This window comes from Dioscorea cayenensis, chromosome 4 (assembly GCF_009730915.1).
Source record: "Dioscorea cayenensis subsp. rotundata cultivar TDr96_F1 chromosome 4, TDr96_F1_v2_PseudoChromosome.rev07_lg8_w22 25.fasta, whole genome shotgun sequence".
In the NCBI taxonomy this organism is placed as follows: domain Eukaryota; kingdom Viridiplantae; phylum Streptophyta; class Magnoliopsida; order Dioscoreales; family Dioscoreaceae; genus Dioscorea; species Dioscorea cayenensis.
The window spans coordinates 4,356,190-4,369,314 of record NC_052474.1 but is presented as its reverse complement, the minus strand read 5'-3'; the positions used below and the strand labels follow the sequence as shown (position 1 = coordinate 4,369,314).

Sequence of the window (13,125 nt, the reverse complement as noted above, 5' to 3'; positions counted from 1 at the left end):
TAAGTTGCAAATCAGCAATTACAATCAGAAATTTGTTACCACCACTGTATCTAATAAGACTTGAACTTGAGATTTAAATTTTTTATATCGATGTTGTTACAGTGGAGTCAATGTCACTGGGCTATAAACCCTTTGGTTCACTCCATAAACTGTATATTAAAATAGTTGAAATATTTTTATTATTTTATAATTGATAACAATACGAAGATATATACTTGAAGGGATTGTCTTATAGTTGAATCAATCTATTCGAGTTAAATAGTTAAAACTCAAATATAAAACAAATTGAAAAGAATAAAATCCTGAGAAAATTGAAAGATTAATGTTTTTATTCAAATTTAAAATAAAATTAAAATACAAAAAAAAAACCGGCTTTGCAATTTGGTGGAACATTTTACATCAATGAAGTAGGGTGGTCCACGAAAAATAGATAGATTTCATTCCACTCATTAGAAAAAGAGCTCTCATTAAGAGAGTTTACTAAAGATAGATTTCATCATCTTGGATCTTGCTCGAAGATAGATAAAATCATATCTAAGATAATTAAACTTGCTCTTCATGCGAAATCTTTTTACCTTAATACTCATGCCAAAAATAAATTTTCATTATATAGTTTATTGAGAGAATTTCTTCAAGCATATATTTTTGCCAAAATCTTCTAACCTTCATATCTTCAAGCGTCACCTCATCAAGAGTCTTTTCCATGTTATTATCCTTGTCACCTTGATTGCCAAATTAACTCATTTGCCATGTGGCCATTGCTTATGCCATGCACGCCAATTACTTGCTTGTCACATAATGTCAATTTAGGCTTCCATACCTAACAAAGGACTACAATTCAATGCTTTATGTAATCAGTTGATCATGTCTTCTCAGTTCTCACACAGCCACACACTCACACTCTATGTACGTCCACATTTGAGAAATTATTGCTGAATTAATTTGGGCCACTCGAAATGCTTTCTATAAATAAGCATATCAAGTCTTCTTACAAGCGGACAAGTGCACACTCTCAAATCTCCAATTAGCTAGATAATGGCTCTCCCTCTCACAGTGAATTTCATTGCAAAAAATAGAGAAGAAGAGGAACAAGAAGAGAAAACCTACAAAAAAAAAATATGACCAAATCATCCTCACCCTTCCTGAATACACTATGAAACATGCATCATCATCAACATCATCATTAGTCATGCAAGCCTGTCAGTACCGGCAGTACCAGGGCTTCTGGTTTTGGCCAGAGCTGATGATCCCGGGAGTCATAGCCGCACAAGACCACTTCGTTCCTCGCCCAACTGACATCCTTATATGCTCATCACCCAAAGTTGGCACAACTTGGCTCAAGGCCCTAGCCTTTGCCACCTTGAACCGCAATGACCAATCATGCCAACAGAGTTTGCTTCTCTCTCATAACCCCCATGTTTGTGTACCCATTTGGAGCTCCGCCTTTATGGTAGAAAAAGGTTGCCGGATCTCACTATTGCAGTATAAGTTGCCTCTTGGTGATGCGTTTGATGCATTTGTAAAGGGGTCCACCTGGCTGGGCCATTCTAGGATCATGTTTTGGGGTACGCCAACCTAGTGAATCCTAATAAGGTTTTGTTCATGAAGTATGAGGAGTTGAAGAGTGATATTGCTGTTAATTTGAAGAAGTTGACTGAGTTCATGGGTTGTCCATTCACTGGGGAAGAGGAGAGAGATGGTGTCTTAGAGAAGATAGTGGGCATGTGTGGCTTTGAGAGTTTGAGAAATTTGGATGTGAATAAAAATGAAATAGTATGATCAGACTGTTAAGATAATGATGTTTATTTTAGTTTCGTTAGGATATCTTTGATTTAAATATTTAAGTTAGTTGTGTGTTGATTAAAACTCAAATTAGTAGAGATTATCTTTCTAGAATTTTGCCTTTATAAATGCTTCAATGATTATGAATAAAATGTGCAGTTTTCTTCATCTCTTCTTTTAAGTTATTAGTGGTATCAGAGCTAGGTTTTTCAACAAAAGGGAGAGTTTTTTTTTTGTAGTGAAGAAATTCACAATGTCTGCAGACAACTTTGTGCAACCATCTATTCCACGTTTTGATGGTCACTACGATCATTGGAGCATGTTGATGGAAAATTTCTCAAAATCCAAGGAGTATTGGAATATTGTTGAATTTGGAGTGGCAAAACCGGATGATGGAGTAGTACCTATAGAAGCACGGCGGAAGGAACTTGAGGCATCAAAGTTGAAAGACTTGAAGGCGAAGAATTACTTATTTCAGGCCATTGATCGATCTATTTTGGAGACAATTCTTTGCAAAGAACCTCCAAGGATATATGGGATTCGATGAAGAAAAAATATCAAGGCTCATCAAGAGTGAAGCGTGCACAACTTCAAGCCTTGAGAAGAGATTTTGAAAATCTACAGATGAAGGATGGAGAATCTGTTAACAATTATTTTGCAAGAACCATGGGATTGGCCAATAATATGCGGTTTCATGGGGAGAAGATGGACGATGTCACTATTGTTGAAAAAATATTGCGATCTTTGACAGTAAAATTTGACTACATAGTTTGCTCAATTGAAGAATCAAAGGACATAGATGCACTCTCAATTGATGAACTTCAAAAGCTCTTTTATTAGTTCATGAACAGAAGATCAACCGTAATTTTATTCTCTGAGGAGCAAAGCTTTTTGAAGGCCCTCTACAACCAACAACTTCTCAATATTACGAGGTAGAGGTCGAGGTGGAAGTAGAGGAAGAGGAGGTGCAGATAGAGGCTACAGTATGGCAAAGCAAATACCGATGATGGTTATCTACAAAGTAAAGGAAGAGGACGAGGTCAACAATTTGATAAATCTAAAATTGAGTGTTTTAGATGTCATCGATTTGGTCATTACCGTTCTGAATGTTATACCAAGCTACCTAATGACAAAGATAAAGGAGAAAAAGTTAAATTTTTCGGAAAAATAAAAGAAGCGTAGACTTTGCTAATGGCAATTCAAGATAGTCGGGAATCTCACAAATCGGATATTTGGTTTTGTGGACATCGGTTAGTAGCAACCATATGTGTGAAAGTAAGTCCTTCTTTTCTTACTTAAATGAAGATTTTCACCCCTATCGTTAGCTTTGGAGATTGCTTCTACGTGAATGTGATGGGAAAAGGGTGATATTAATATAAAAACCAAGAATGATTTTGTAGAAAAAATTTCTAATGTTTTTTATGTTCCTGACTTGAAAAGTAACTTTCTGAGTGCTGGTCAGTTGCAAGAAAAGGGATATATAATTACTATTTAAAAGAGTACTTGTGAAATATATGATCCTTGTAGAGGTGCAATTGCAATTGTGCCAATGAGTTCAAATAGGTTGTTTCCTATAAAGATTGAATGTGCTCAACCTTGTTTGATGGCTAAAACAAAAGACCCTTCATGGCTATGCCATTATCGGTATGGTCCTTGAGCTTTGGTGGATTGAAGACACTCCAAGAAAAGAATATGGTGATAGGCCTTCCTAAAATCACTATTCCCTCCCAAGTTTGTGAAGAGTGTGTTGTTGGCAAACAACATCGTACTCCTTTCTCTCAAAGAAAGTCTTGGAGAGCAAAAGATGTTTTAGAACTTGTTCACTCTGATATTTGTGGACCAATAAATCCTACTTCTAATGGAGGTAAAAGATATTTTATTACTTTCACTGATGATTATTCTCGGAAAACTTGGGTTTATTTTTTACAGGAGAAATCAGAAGCTTTTAGTGCATTTAAAAGCTTCAAGGTATATATTCAAAGTGAAACCAGGAAGCCTATTAAAACAATTCACACTGATCTGAAGGAGAGTACTGCTCAAAAGACTTTGAAAGTTTTTGTAATTATCATGGCATCCGAAGAGATCTCACAGCTTCCTATTCCCCACAACTGAATGGTGTATCAGATAGAAAAAATCGAACCATCCTCAATATGGTGCGAACCTTGTTAACAAAGGGCAGAATTCCGAAGAATTTTTGGCCAGAAGCAGTGAATTGGAGCATTCATATCTTGAATAGAAGTCCTACTTTTGCTGTTCAAAACAAAACACCAGAAGAAGCATGGAGTGAAAGAAGACCAGCAGTAGATCACTTCAGAATTTTTGGTTGCATTGCATATGCACATATTCCAGATGAGAAAAGAAAGAAGCTTGATGATAAGGGGCAAAAGTGTGTTTTTCTTAGGATTAGTAAAATATCCAAAGCTTTTTAAATTGTATGATTAATTAACAAAAAAAAAATGTGGTGAGTAGGGATGTTATTTTTGATGAGGAAAGCACTTGGAATTGGAGTGAGCAGCAGCCTACTTCAATTATAATTAGTGATGAAGCTGAAGAAGAAGGAGAGCAAGTCCAACATCAAGAAATTTCAACTAATGAAGCCTCAATTACTACTGAACTTTCACTAACAGCAGCAGAGACATCAACTAAATCCCCTATTATTCGTGTCTGAAAATGGCCGACTTGGATGGCAGATTATGAAGTAACAGATTTCAACCAATCTAAAGACCTTGCTACCCACTTTGCTTTATTTTCAAATTGTGATCCTTTATCTTTTGAAAAAGTGATCCAACATTCAAAGTGGAAAAAAGCTATAGATAATGAAATTCCATCTGTTGAAAAAAATAAAACATGGGAATTAACTGAACTTCCCAAAGTGCAAAAAACAATTGGTTTAAAGTGGGCATACAAAGCAAAATTAAACAAGAAAGGAGAGATGTCAGATTTGATCAGATTTACATATACTAATTATGCAGGAGATTTAGATGATCGGAAAAGCACATCCGGTTATGTATTTATGATGGGTTTTGGAGCTATCTCATGGTCATCAAAGAAGCAACATATTGGTATTCCTTCAACTACTGAGGTTGAATTTGTAGCAGCAACATGTGCCTCTCAAGTAGGGTGGTTGAGAAATATTATTGAAGAAATTAAAAAATGAAAGCATTCATGCAAGGAAGATAACTTTAAACTTATGAGATAAACATAAGTTTAAGGGAGGGTGTTAAGATAATGATATTTATTTTAGTTTGGTTAGGATATCTTTGATTTAAATATTTTAGTTAGTTGTGTGTTGATTAAAACTCAAATTAGTAGAGATTATCTTTCTAGAATTTTGCCTTTATAAAGGCTTCAATGATTATGAATAAAGTGTGCAGTTTTCTTCATCTATTCTTTTAAGTTATCACAGACATATTACCCAAGTTTGGAAACGAGGCGTTTTTTAGAAGAGGAGAGGTTGGTGATTGGGTTAACTTTATAACTCCGGATATGGCCCAACGGCTTGATGAAGCAATGGAACAAAAACTCCAGGGCTCTGGTCTATCCTTCAAAGCATGAACCATGCATGCTCATGTTCTTCTTGTCAATGTGCGCGTTGTGGCCATATAGGATCTCTATATGCTACTGCTTTTAAGGTTTGTCAATGCAATATATCCCTCTAGCATATGTGTTGCAACTTAATTTAAGTTGGTTGACTTAATTTATTTATGTATTTTTACGAAGGCATCACCTCTGGGCCTTTGGTGATGTACATCTTTTTGTTTTTGATCTTGTTCTTTTCTTTTTCTCCACCATCCACCCATATTTCTACTTCGAGATGCTAGAGTTGGTTTCTACTGTTTCAGCTTGGTCTGTTTTTCTAATTTTCTAATAAAGTTATAGTTTATTTATTTTTATAAAAAAATAAAAATTACATACGTGATGAAACTTCATACTTAACTTTAGTCTGCATTTTCTATCATCTCTCTTTCACATGTGAAAGAGAGACAGCTGTTAACATAATAGTTAAACAATGGAATCGGTGGGTCTGAATCAGACTGAGTGATAATATTATTGGCAGGTCGATTGATTGATTGATTGAGACACAAATTTAGATCCAAGTCCAACCCAAGAACTACTCTCTTTGGTGCATGCACATGGCAAGGCCCAGTTTTCAATAAATAATATATATCCCATTCTTTATTTGAGGTTCACCATCCAAATGCCTTATAAGTAAGCTCCAAGTATGTTGCCATAAAAGGACTGTATTTTGCTTCATTTATATACTCCCCTAACGGTTTTTGTGGATACAAAACAGATAGACAAAAACAAATGGCCAACAACACCCTCCTGGCCAAACAACTGACCGGGAACCAAAAACTCACTGTCCCAGTTCTTGAACCGGGTCCACGCCACCAGGAGTCACTCCACCAGTGGGGTCAACATGTTACGCAGAGAACACCAGACTACGACGTAGAGTAGAAGTATACTCATCAAAGCTCGCCTGCTGTGAGGGAGGAGCTGCAGAAAACCACAGTATCAGAACATGAACAATCTTCGAAATCACAGCAGAAGAGGACAAACAATCAGCATTAAAAATGCAATCATTTCTAGCAACCCCCAACGTTATATGGATTAGAAGATTGTCATATTGGTTGATGGTAGTTTTTAAATTATTTTTAATAGAAAATTTTAGATATCCAAATTAGATCTCAAATCCAACTTGAATATGAATATGTGATATAAAGTGAATTTTTAATTAATCTCTCCATTTTCATTTTTAATAAAGAATTTAAGATATCCAAATTAGATCTCAAATCCAACTTGACTATAAATATGTGATAAAGTGAATATTTAATTAACCTCTCCATTTTCATTTAGGAATATTTTATATATATAATATGAGTAAGCTATTGCACTCCCATATGGTTATAATAGTTAAATCGTTATCAAATTATTTGATATTTTTATTTCAATTTTTAAATTATAAAAAAATTTAATTTGATATATCAATGTAATTAATGTTTAATTGAGTTACTCATAAGCTAACCTAAGATAATAAATCACACAACTTATATCACGTCAACCACATGCCATAACCTTTTGAGAGGAAAAAATCAACGGCCCGTTTGGATGCAAGGAGTGATCCCCAAGGATTGGGGATCACTCCTTGTGGCATGTACAAGCCCATGTTTGGGCATGTACAAGATGGCATGGGAAAGGAAAGAGGGGGCGATATATGCCCCTCAAACCCAGCATGCTGGTTCCCCTCATTTTGGTGGGTTTGAACAAACCTGGGTAAGGAAGTTACTAATATACCCTAACAAATAAATACAATAATCTTTATTATGGAGGTACAAAAATAAATACATTAATAACTTAATATATATTATTTGATTAAAATAATAGAGGGTATAAAAGTAATTTTATTAAAATTTTTCTCTATACCCTCTCCTATTCATATCCTCATTCCTTCCAACCAAACATTACTTTTGTTTTCATCCTCAATCCCTTTCACTATTTCTATCCCCATCCCCATTCCCTTCCCCTTCCCCATCCCCATCCCCATCCCCATCCCCATATTCCCATTCCCTCCAACCAAACGGGCCCTAAGGAGTGTCGAGAGATAAGATTTCTGGCATGATTTTGAGTTGGTGGTCATGTATCTACATACATTTTAAAGCAATGTTATTTTTATTGATTTATCCTTCAATTTTTTAATTATGATTTTAGTACAGCTCACAAAATTGTACAATCATCTGGGTTGCCAGAAGCTCACTCCCCAATTCTCACTTCCAACACAAGAGGCCAAGCATTCTGCCATGCATGGTTGAAGAGTGAAATTTTAGTGGCAAACTCACAGTTGGTCATTGCTGGATGCATAAATATACATTCACAAATTCACAATAAGGGTAGGTATACATTCACACAATAAAAAAAAGGCATACTGCATTGAAATTTTTTAAAAAAAAATATGAATAAGCATAAGAGTAATTATTTATAATAGATTAATTAAAAAAAACAGAAAAATGAAAGACTAACTATTCCAGAGGTGGCATTTAATTTGCTTGGGCATTTGATTTATTATTTATTTATCCTATATAATAAATATGATTTTTAAAAAAAAATAGATAAATCACTTTAATTAAAACGCAAAAAACAAACAAATAAATATGATTTTTTTTTATTTTTTTTAATAAATTTGTGGTTTATTCACTTTACTCAGAGAAAAAAAAAACAAACAAATATAGATTTTACTTGTTTGAATATATTATATTTTTTTTATATTACAATGTTATTAATATAAAAGATTGGGCTATAACATGGATGTAGTAAGAGATCAAGATTTCACCATCAGGGCAATTTTAATTTTGCTTGGATTTTTAGAATTTCTAGCAAAGCAAGTGATGACGATAGTTTAATTAATAAAGCTTGGCTCTTTAATAGGCTAATAGCTTGAGTGGAGTACAAGAAATCTTTTTATTTTAAAATAAGCGAGACGTTATAATAGTTTAATCAAGCTTAGCTGATATGTGATAGCCTTGAGCAGCGGAGCAAGAGAAAGTTTTTTATTATTCAAATCAGTGAACAAGCATCTTTTACTCTTTCCATAATAATTGCCGATCACTCCAACTTGTTTCAAAAAATAATTAATAATAACAAATAAAAAGAAAAGAAAGCAAGAAAACTTTATTTGAATATAGTTAAGATTTATTAGAAACGAAAAAAAGAAATTCTCCTTGAGAAGCTAGTCCATATACACCAAACAACCTGTAGAAACGATTGCACAGACCTCCACATTTATTTTTCTATGGATTCAAATCAATAATTTATAGCCAACGACTTTCGGGTCTATTGGTACACGGGTCGCCGATAGAGTTCTCACCGAGTGGTGAGAGTTCGATTCTCGGCTGAGGGAATATTTCTGGGAGTTGTGAATAGTGGTTGTGTACGGGTGGTTCCAGCGCCCACGTGAGCGCGGCCCCGTCCTCACTTGTTCCACCAAGGCTTGTGCACGCCCCTGGGGTCTCTAGTGGGTTCGCCCCGCTCCTCTTCCTAAAAAAAAAATCAATAATTTATAATATCTTTATTGTTTCATGGAATCGTGTGTGCAAACTGAAAGGAGGATGGGATGTGTGAATTTCAAAGACTTCAATCACGACCTCATTAAAAATTGGTGGTGAAAGTTTGTAAAATTCGATACTGTATGTTGCTTATTGATGATCTCGTTCAAACTGTCACCACCAAGGTGTCCTAACTGTCTGGCAATGAACCAAGAAGAAACAACGCATTAATTTCATCATTGAAATTAACCCCCATAGTGGTCAACTGATTCAACAAGTCTTGAAAATCACTTAAGTGCTCAGCAATGGATCTCTCATCTTTGTATTTCAAGTTGGAGAGCTTCTTAACTGCAAACACCTTGTTCATTCCAGTCTTCCTCTCATAAAGAGCTACTAGCTTTCCCCAAGCTACATGTGCATTTTTCTCTTGGGCTACATGGTGGAATACACTAATATCCACCAACTTCCTGATCGTTCCCAAAGCCTTCCTATCTAACTTCTTCCAGTCATCATCAGACATCTCCTTAGGCTTTGCTGAATCACCCAGTACAGGATCAAACAAATCCTTGCAACACAGATAATCCTCCATCATTGGCTTCCAAATTGAGTAATTTGTCGCCGTTAACTTCATCATGGATCCTGCATCTCCTTCCATGACAAATAAGTGAACAAATAGCTCTGATACCAGTTGTTGGGGAGCCCGGGGTATACAACACACAGCGGACAAAACCTGGCAGTCAACACTATTCACCCTCTTTGGATCAAACGACAAACAAATACACAATTCTCATTCAAAAACCAATGTACATCATTTTTCATGAAGAATCCTTGTGGGAAAACTCCTCACTACAAAGAGAAACCATAAGGACCTAGAGTGTTCAATTGGTATGGGAAGTGCTACAGTGTTCTTCTTCTCCCTTAATCTACAACCTAGTTTAATCCGGCTAATCAATGCATACAAACATACAATAAGCCTCTCTTGAGCAAATAAGAACACACAACAAGATGATAAACAACTTACCCTAGCAACCTTCCCACATTCTTGCAACCCCTAGCTTAGGTTTATAAGAATGAAGAAGAAGAGTACAAATATACCTTCACTTCTTCTTCTTTGAGCTCACAAGCTCGGACCCGAAGCTCTAGGATGTCTTCAAGGTTTCCCCTTTGATGGATGTTGAAGCCCTAGCCCGTAGCCCTCTCTCCCTTTCTTTTCTCTCAAGAAACCTCAAAGAATGCACTCTTCATTGAAGAGAGAATAAAGAGTTAAGTATCTCATTCGGGATGCTACAGTATCCCATACGGTCTCCATGCGGGCCGCATGGCACCTGCATAAAATTCCCAGAACTATAAATTCTCTCACTGCTGCTACAGTACTATTGCTACAGTATCTTTGCTTCAGTACCTGGCAGAAAAGAAAATTTTCAGTGAGCCGCATGGAGCTCGTAAGGTTTACAGCCATTCTCTGCATCCCCGTTGCTACAGTAATTTCTGCACAAACTCAATATTGAGTTATACATTCATCTTAGAGCTTCAAATAGGGCTGGACACCTCACAAAGTGCACGAATAAAAAAATTCATTTTTTTTAGGAAGGCATTTCAAGTTGTCGATCTATTTTAATTTCTCCTTGGAATTGATCCAAAATCAAAAATGAAAGACCTACCTTGTTTGAATTGACAGATGGCTCAAGGGTAGAACACCCAAAGATGTGTAGCCAAACTTTTTTTTGCTAATTATGAGAACCCCTTTATCCTAGTTTTATTTTTTACGTCTAGAGCCAAATTCATTTACTAGAAATCTACTTTCATCTTCTTCCTATGCTTCTAGAGGGCAGGGATTCAAGGATTTGGCGTTGATACAAGAATGATAATTTTTCTATGAAAAACTTTTACAAATTCTTGAATGATGGTGGGCTTTAATGCCCCTTCAGCAATTTTCTTCCTTTACTACTAGAGGGCAGGGACTCAAGGATTTGGTGTTGGAACAAGAATGATAATTTTTATGTGAAAATCTTTTATAAATTCTTGAACGATGGTGGGCTTTGATGCCCCCTTAGCAAATCACAGGAAAGAAGAGTGCCCGCTTAAAATAAAGCTTTCTTTTGGCTTGCTTTAGATAATAAGATATTGACAGTGGAGAATCTAGCGATCACTTGCTCCATAATTGTCGTTCCGCATTTAGGATCTGGACATATTTTTGTAAACTTTTCAATGACCCACTTACCCTATCCACCCTTGATGAAGCATGGACCTCTTGGGTTATTTCTATACACCTTTCAATGACCCGAGAACCTCCTTATCCAAGCAATCTACTGATCTATTTGGATTAAATAGAATAATTGCATTTTTTATTACATAGCATTAGAACATCATTAGATTATTTGTAAAATTAACTATATGCTTATAATTGCATAGATAAATATAGTTCCAAGCACCTAAAAAGCATTACTAGAGGAGTCTCTCTCGACGATCAAGTGAAACCTCACATATGTGGGACCACTTTTGCCTGTCCATAGAAGACAACTAAACTTCCAAAGTGATCCTCCAAATTCAATTATGTGATAGTAGCCATCTCTACATGTTTTTAGACGTACATAACTACATTAATCCATGCAATAAGCATATATATAATCAATTTTACAAATAATCAAATGCATAAAATGACTAAAACATCCTTATCAAAATCTCTAATTGATTATTTTTAAAATAATAAAATGCCCAAAATTCTCTTGCTTATTTTTATTTGTGTTTTTACCAAAATTTGTGAATATCGTTGTTTTATTATTTTTATATTTCGATAAAAATAGGTATGGTGTTATAATTTATTTATGTTTACTTTAAATTTGTTATTCACTTTTTAATTAATTTATTTGTGTAGTGTATTATAAAGTAATTTGGTTTATTGTTAATAAAAAATTATTTATAATTGTGCTTACGTAATTCATATATTAATTAAGTCACATTCACGAGAATTCAGCTATGACGAGTGTAAAATATTCTCACAATGTGAATCACACATTTAATATTCTATTCATTTGGGAAATTATTATTGAAGAGGAACCATTCCAAATGCTTTCTATAATAAGCCTATCATGTCTTCTCGCACGCGCACACACGCTCAAGTCTCCAACAAGATGGCTTTTCCTTTCAGTGCCAAAAACAGAGAAGAAGAAGAAGAAGAAGAAGAAGAAGAAGAAGAAGAAGAGAAAACCTACCAAAAATATGGCCAACTCATCCTCACCCTTCCTCAATACACTATTAAACATGCGTTGTCATCATCATCATCATTATCGTCATCAGCCATGCAAGTTCTTCAGCACCGTCAGTACCGTCAGCACCAGGGATTCTGGTTTGAGCCGGATTGGATGCTCCCGGGAGTCATGGCAGCACAAGATCACTTCACTCCTCGTGCAAGTGACATCCTCGTATGTACACCCGTCAAAGTTGGCACAACTTGGCTCAAGGCTCTAGCCTTCGCCACCTTGAACCGTAACGACCAGACAGGTAAACAGAGTTTGCTTCTATCTCACAACCCCCATCACTGCGTCCTGAACTTGGAGTTCAATCTTTATGGTAGAAATAGGTTGACAGATCTCACTGTGGGCACATCTCCAAGACTTCTAAGCACTCACATTCCTTGCCAGTTGTTCCCTACTTCATGGCTTAGTTCTGGGTGTAAGTTTGTTTATCTCTGTAGGAACCCTAAAGACACCTTTATTTCTTACTGGAACTTTGTCAATAAAATTATGAAAGACGTGAATTATAAGGTGCCTCTTGGTGATGCGTTCGATGCATTTCTGAAAGGGATTCACTTGGCTGGGCCACTTTGGGATCATGTTTTGGGGTTCTGGAATGCCAGCCTAGTGAATCCAGATAAGGTTTGGTTCATGAAGTATGAGGAATTGAAGAGTGATACTGCTGTTAATTTGAAGAAGCTGGCTGAGTTCATGGGTTGTCCATTCACCGAGGAAGAGGAGAGAGATGGCGTCTTAGAGAAGATATTGGACATGTGTAGCTTTGAGGGTTTGAGAAATTTGGAGGTGAATAAGAATGGAACTGCAACTACTGACATATCACTCAAGTTTGGAAACGATGCTTATTTTAGAAAAGGAGAGGTTGGTGATTGGGTTAACTTTTTGACTCCAGAGATGGCTGAAAGACTCGACCAAGCAATGGAACAAAATCTCAAGGGCTCTGGTTTATCCTTCGAACCATGAAACATGCATGCTTGTGCATGTTCTGTTTGTCAATGCACTATTGTGCCCATCTATCATCTATATATGCTGCCACCTGTGATGTTTCTCAA

At 35.9% G+C, this 13,125-nt stretch overlaps 1 protein-coding gene and 1 pseudogene across 1 annotated transcript; both read left to right on the top strand.

Annotated features, from left to right (window-relative positions):
• The first annotated feature begins 1,010 nt into the window (after positions 1–1,010).
• LOC120258576 lies at positions 1,011–5,337 on the top strand (annotated as a pseudogene).
• Positions 5,338–11,942: 6,605 nt separating this feature from the next.
• Positions 11,943–13,125, top strand: LOC120259381 (cytosolic sulfotransferase 8-like). Its single transcript, XM_039266970.1, has one exon. The coding sequence runs from the start codon at positions 11,954–11,956 to the stop codon at positions 13,034–13,036; it is 1,083 nt and encodes a 360-aa protein (XP_039122904.1). The 5' UTR covers positions 11,943–11,953; the 3' UTR covers positions 13,037–13,125.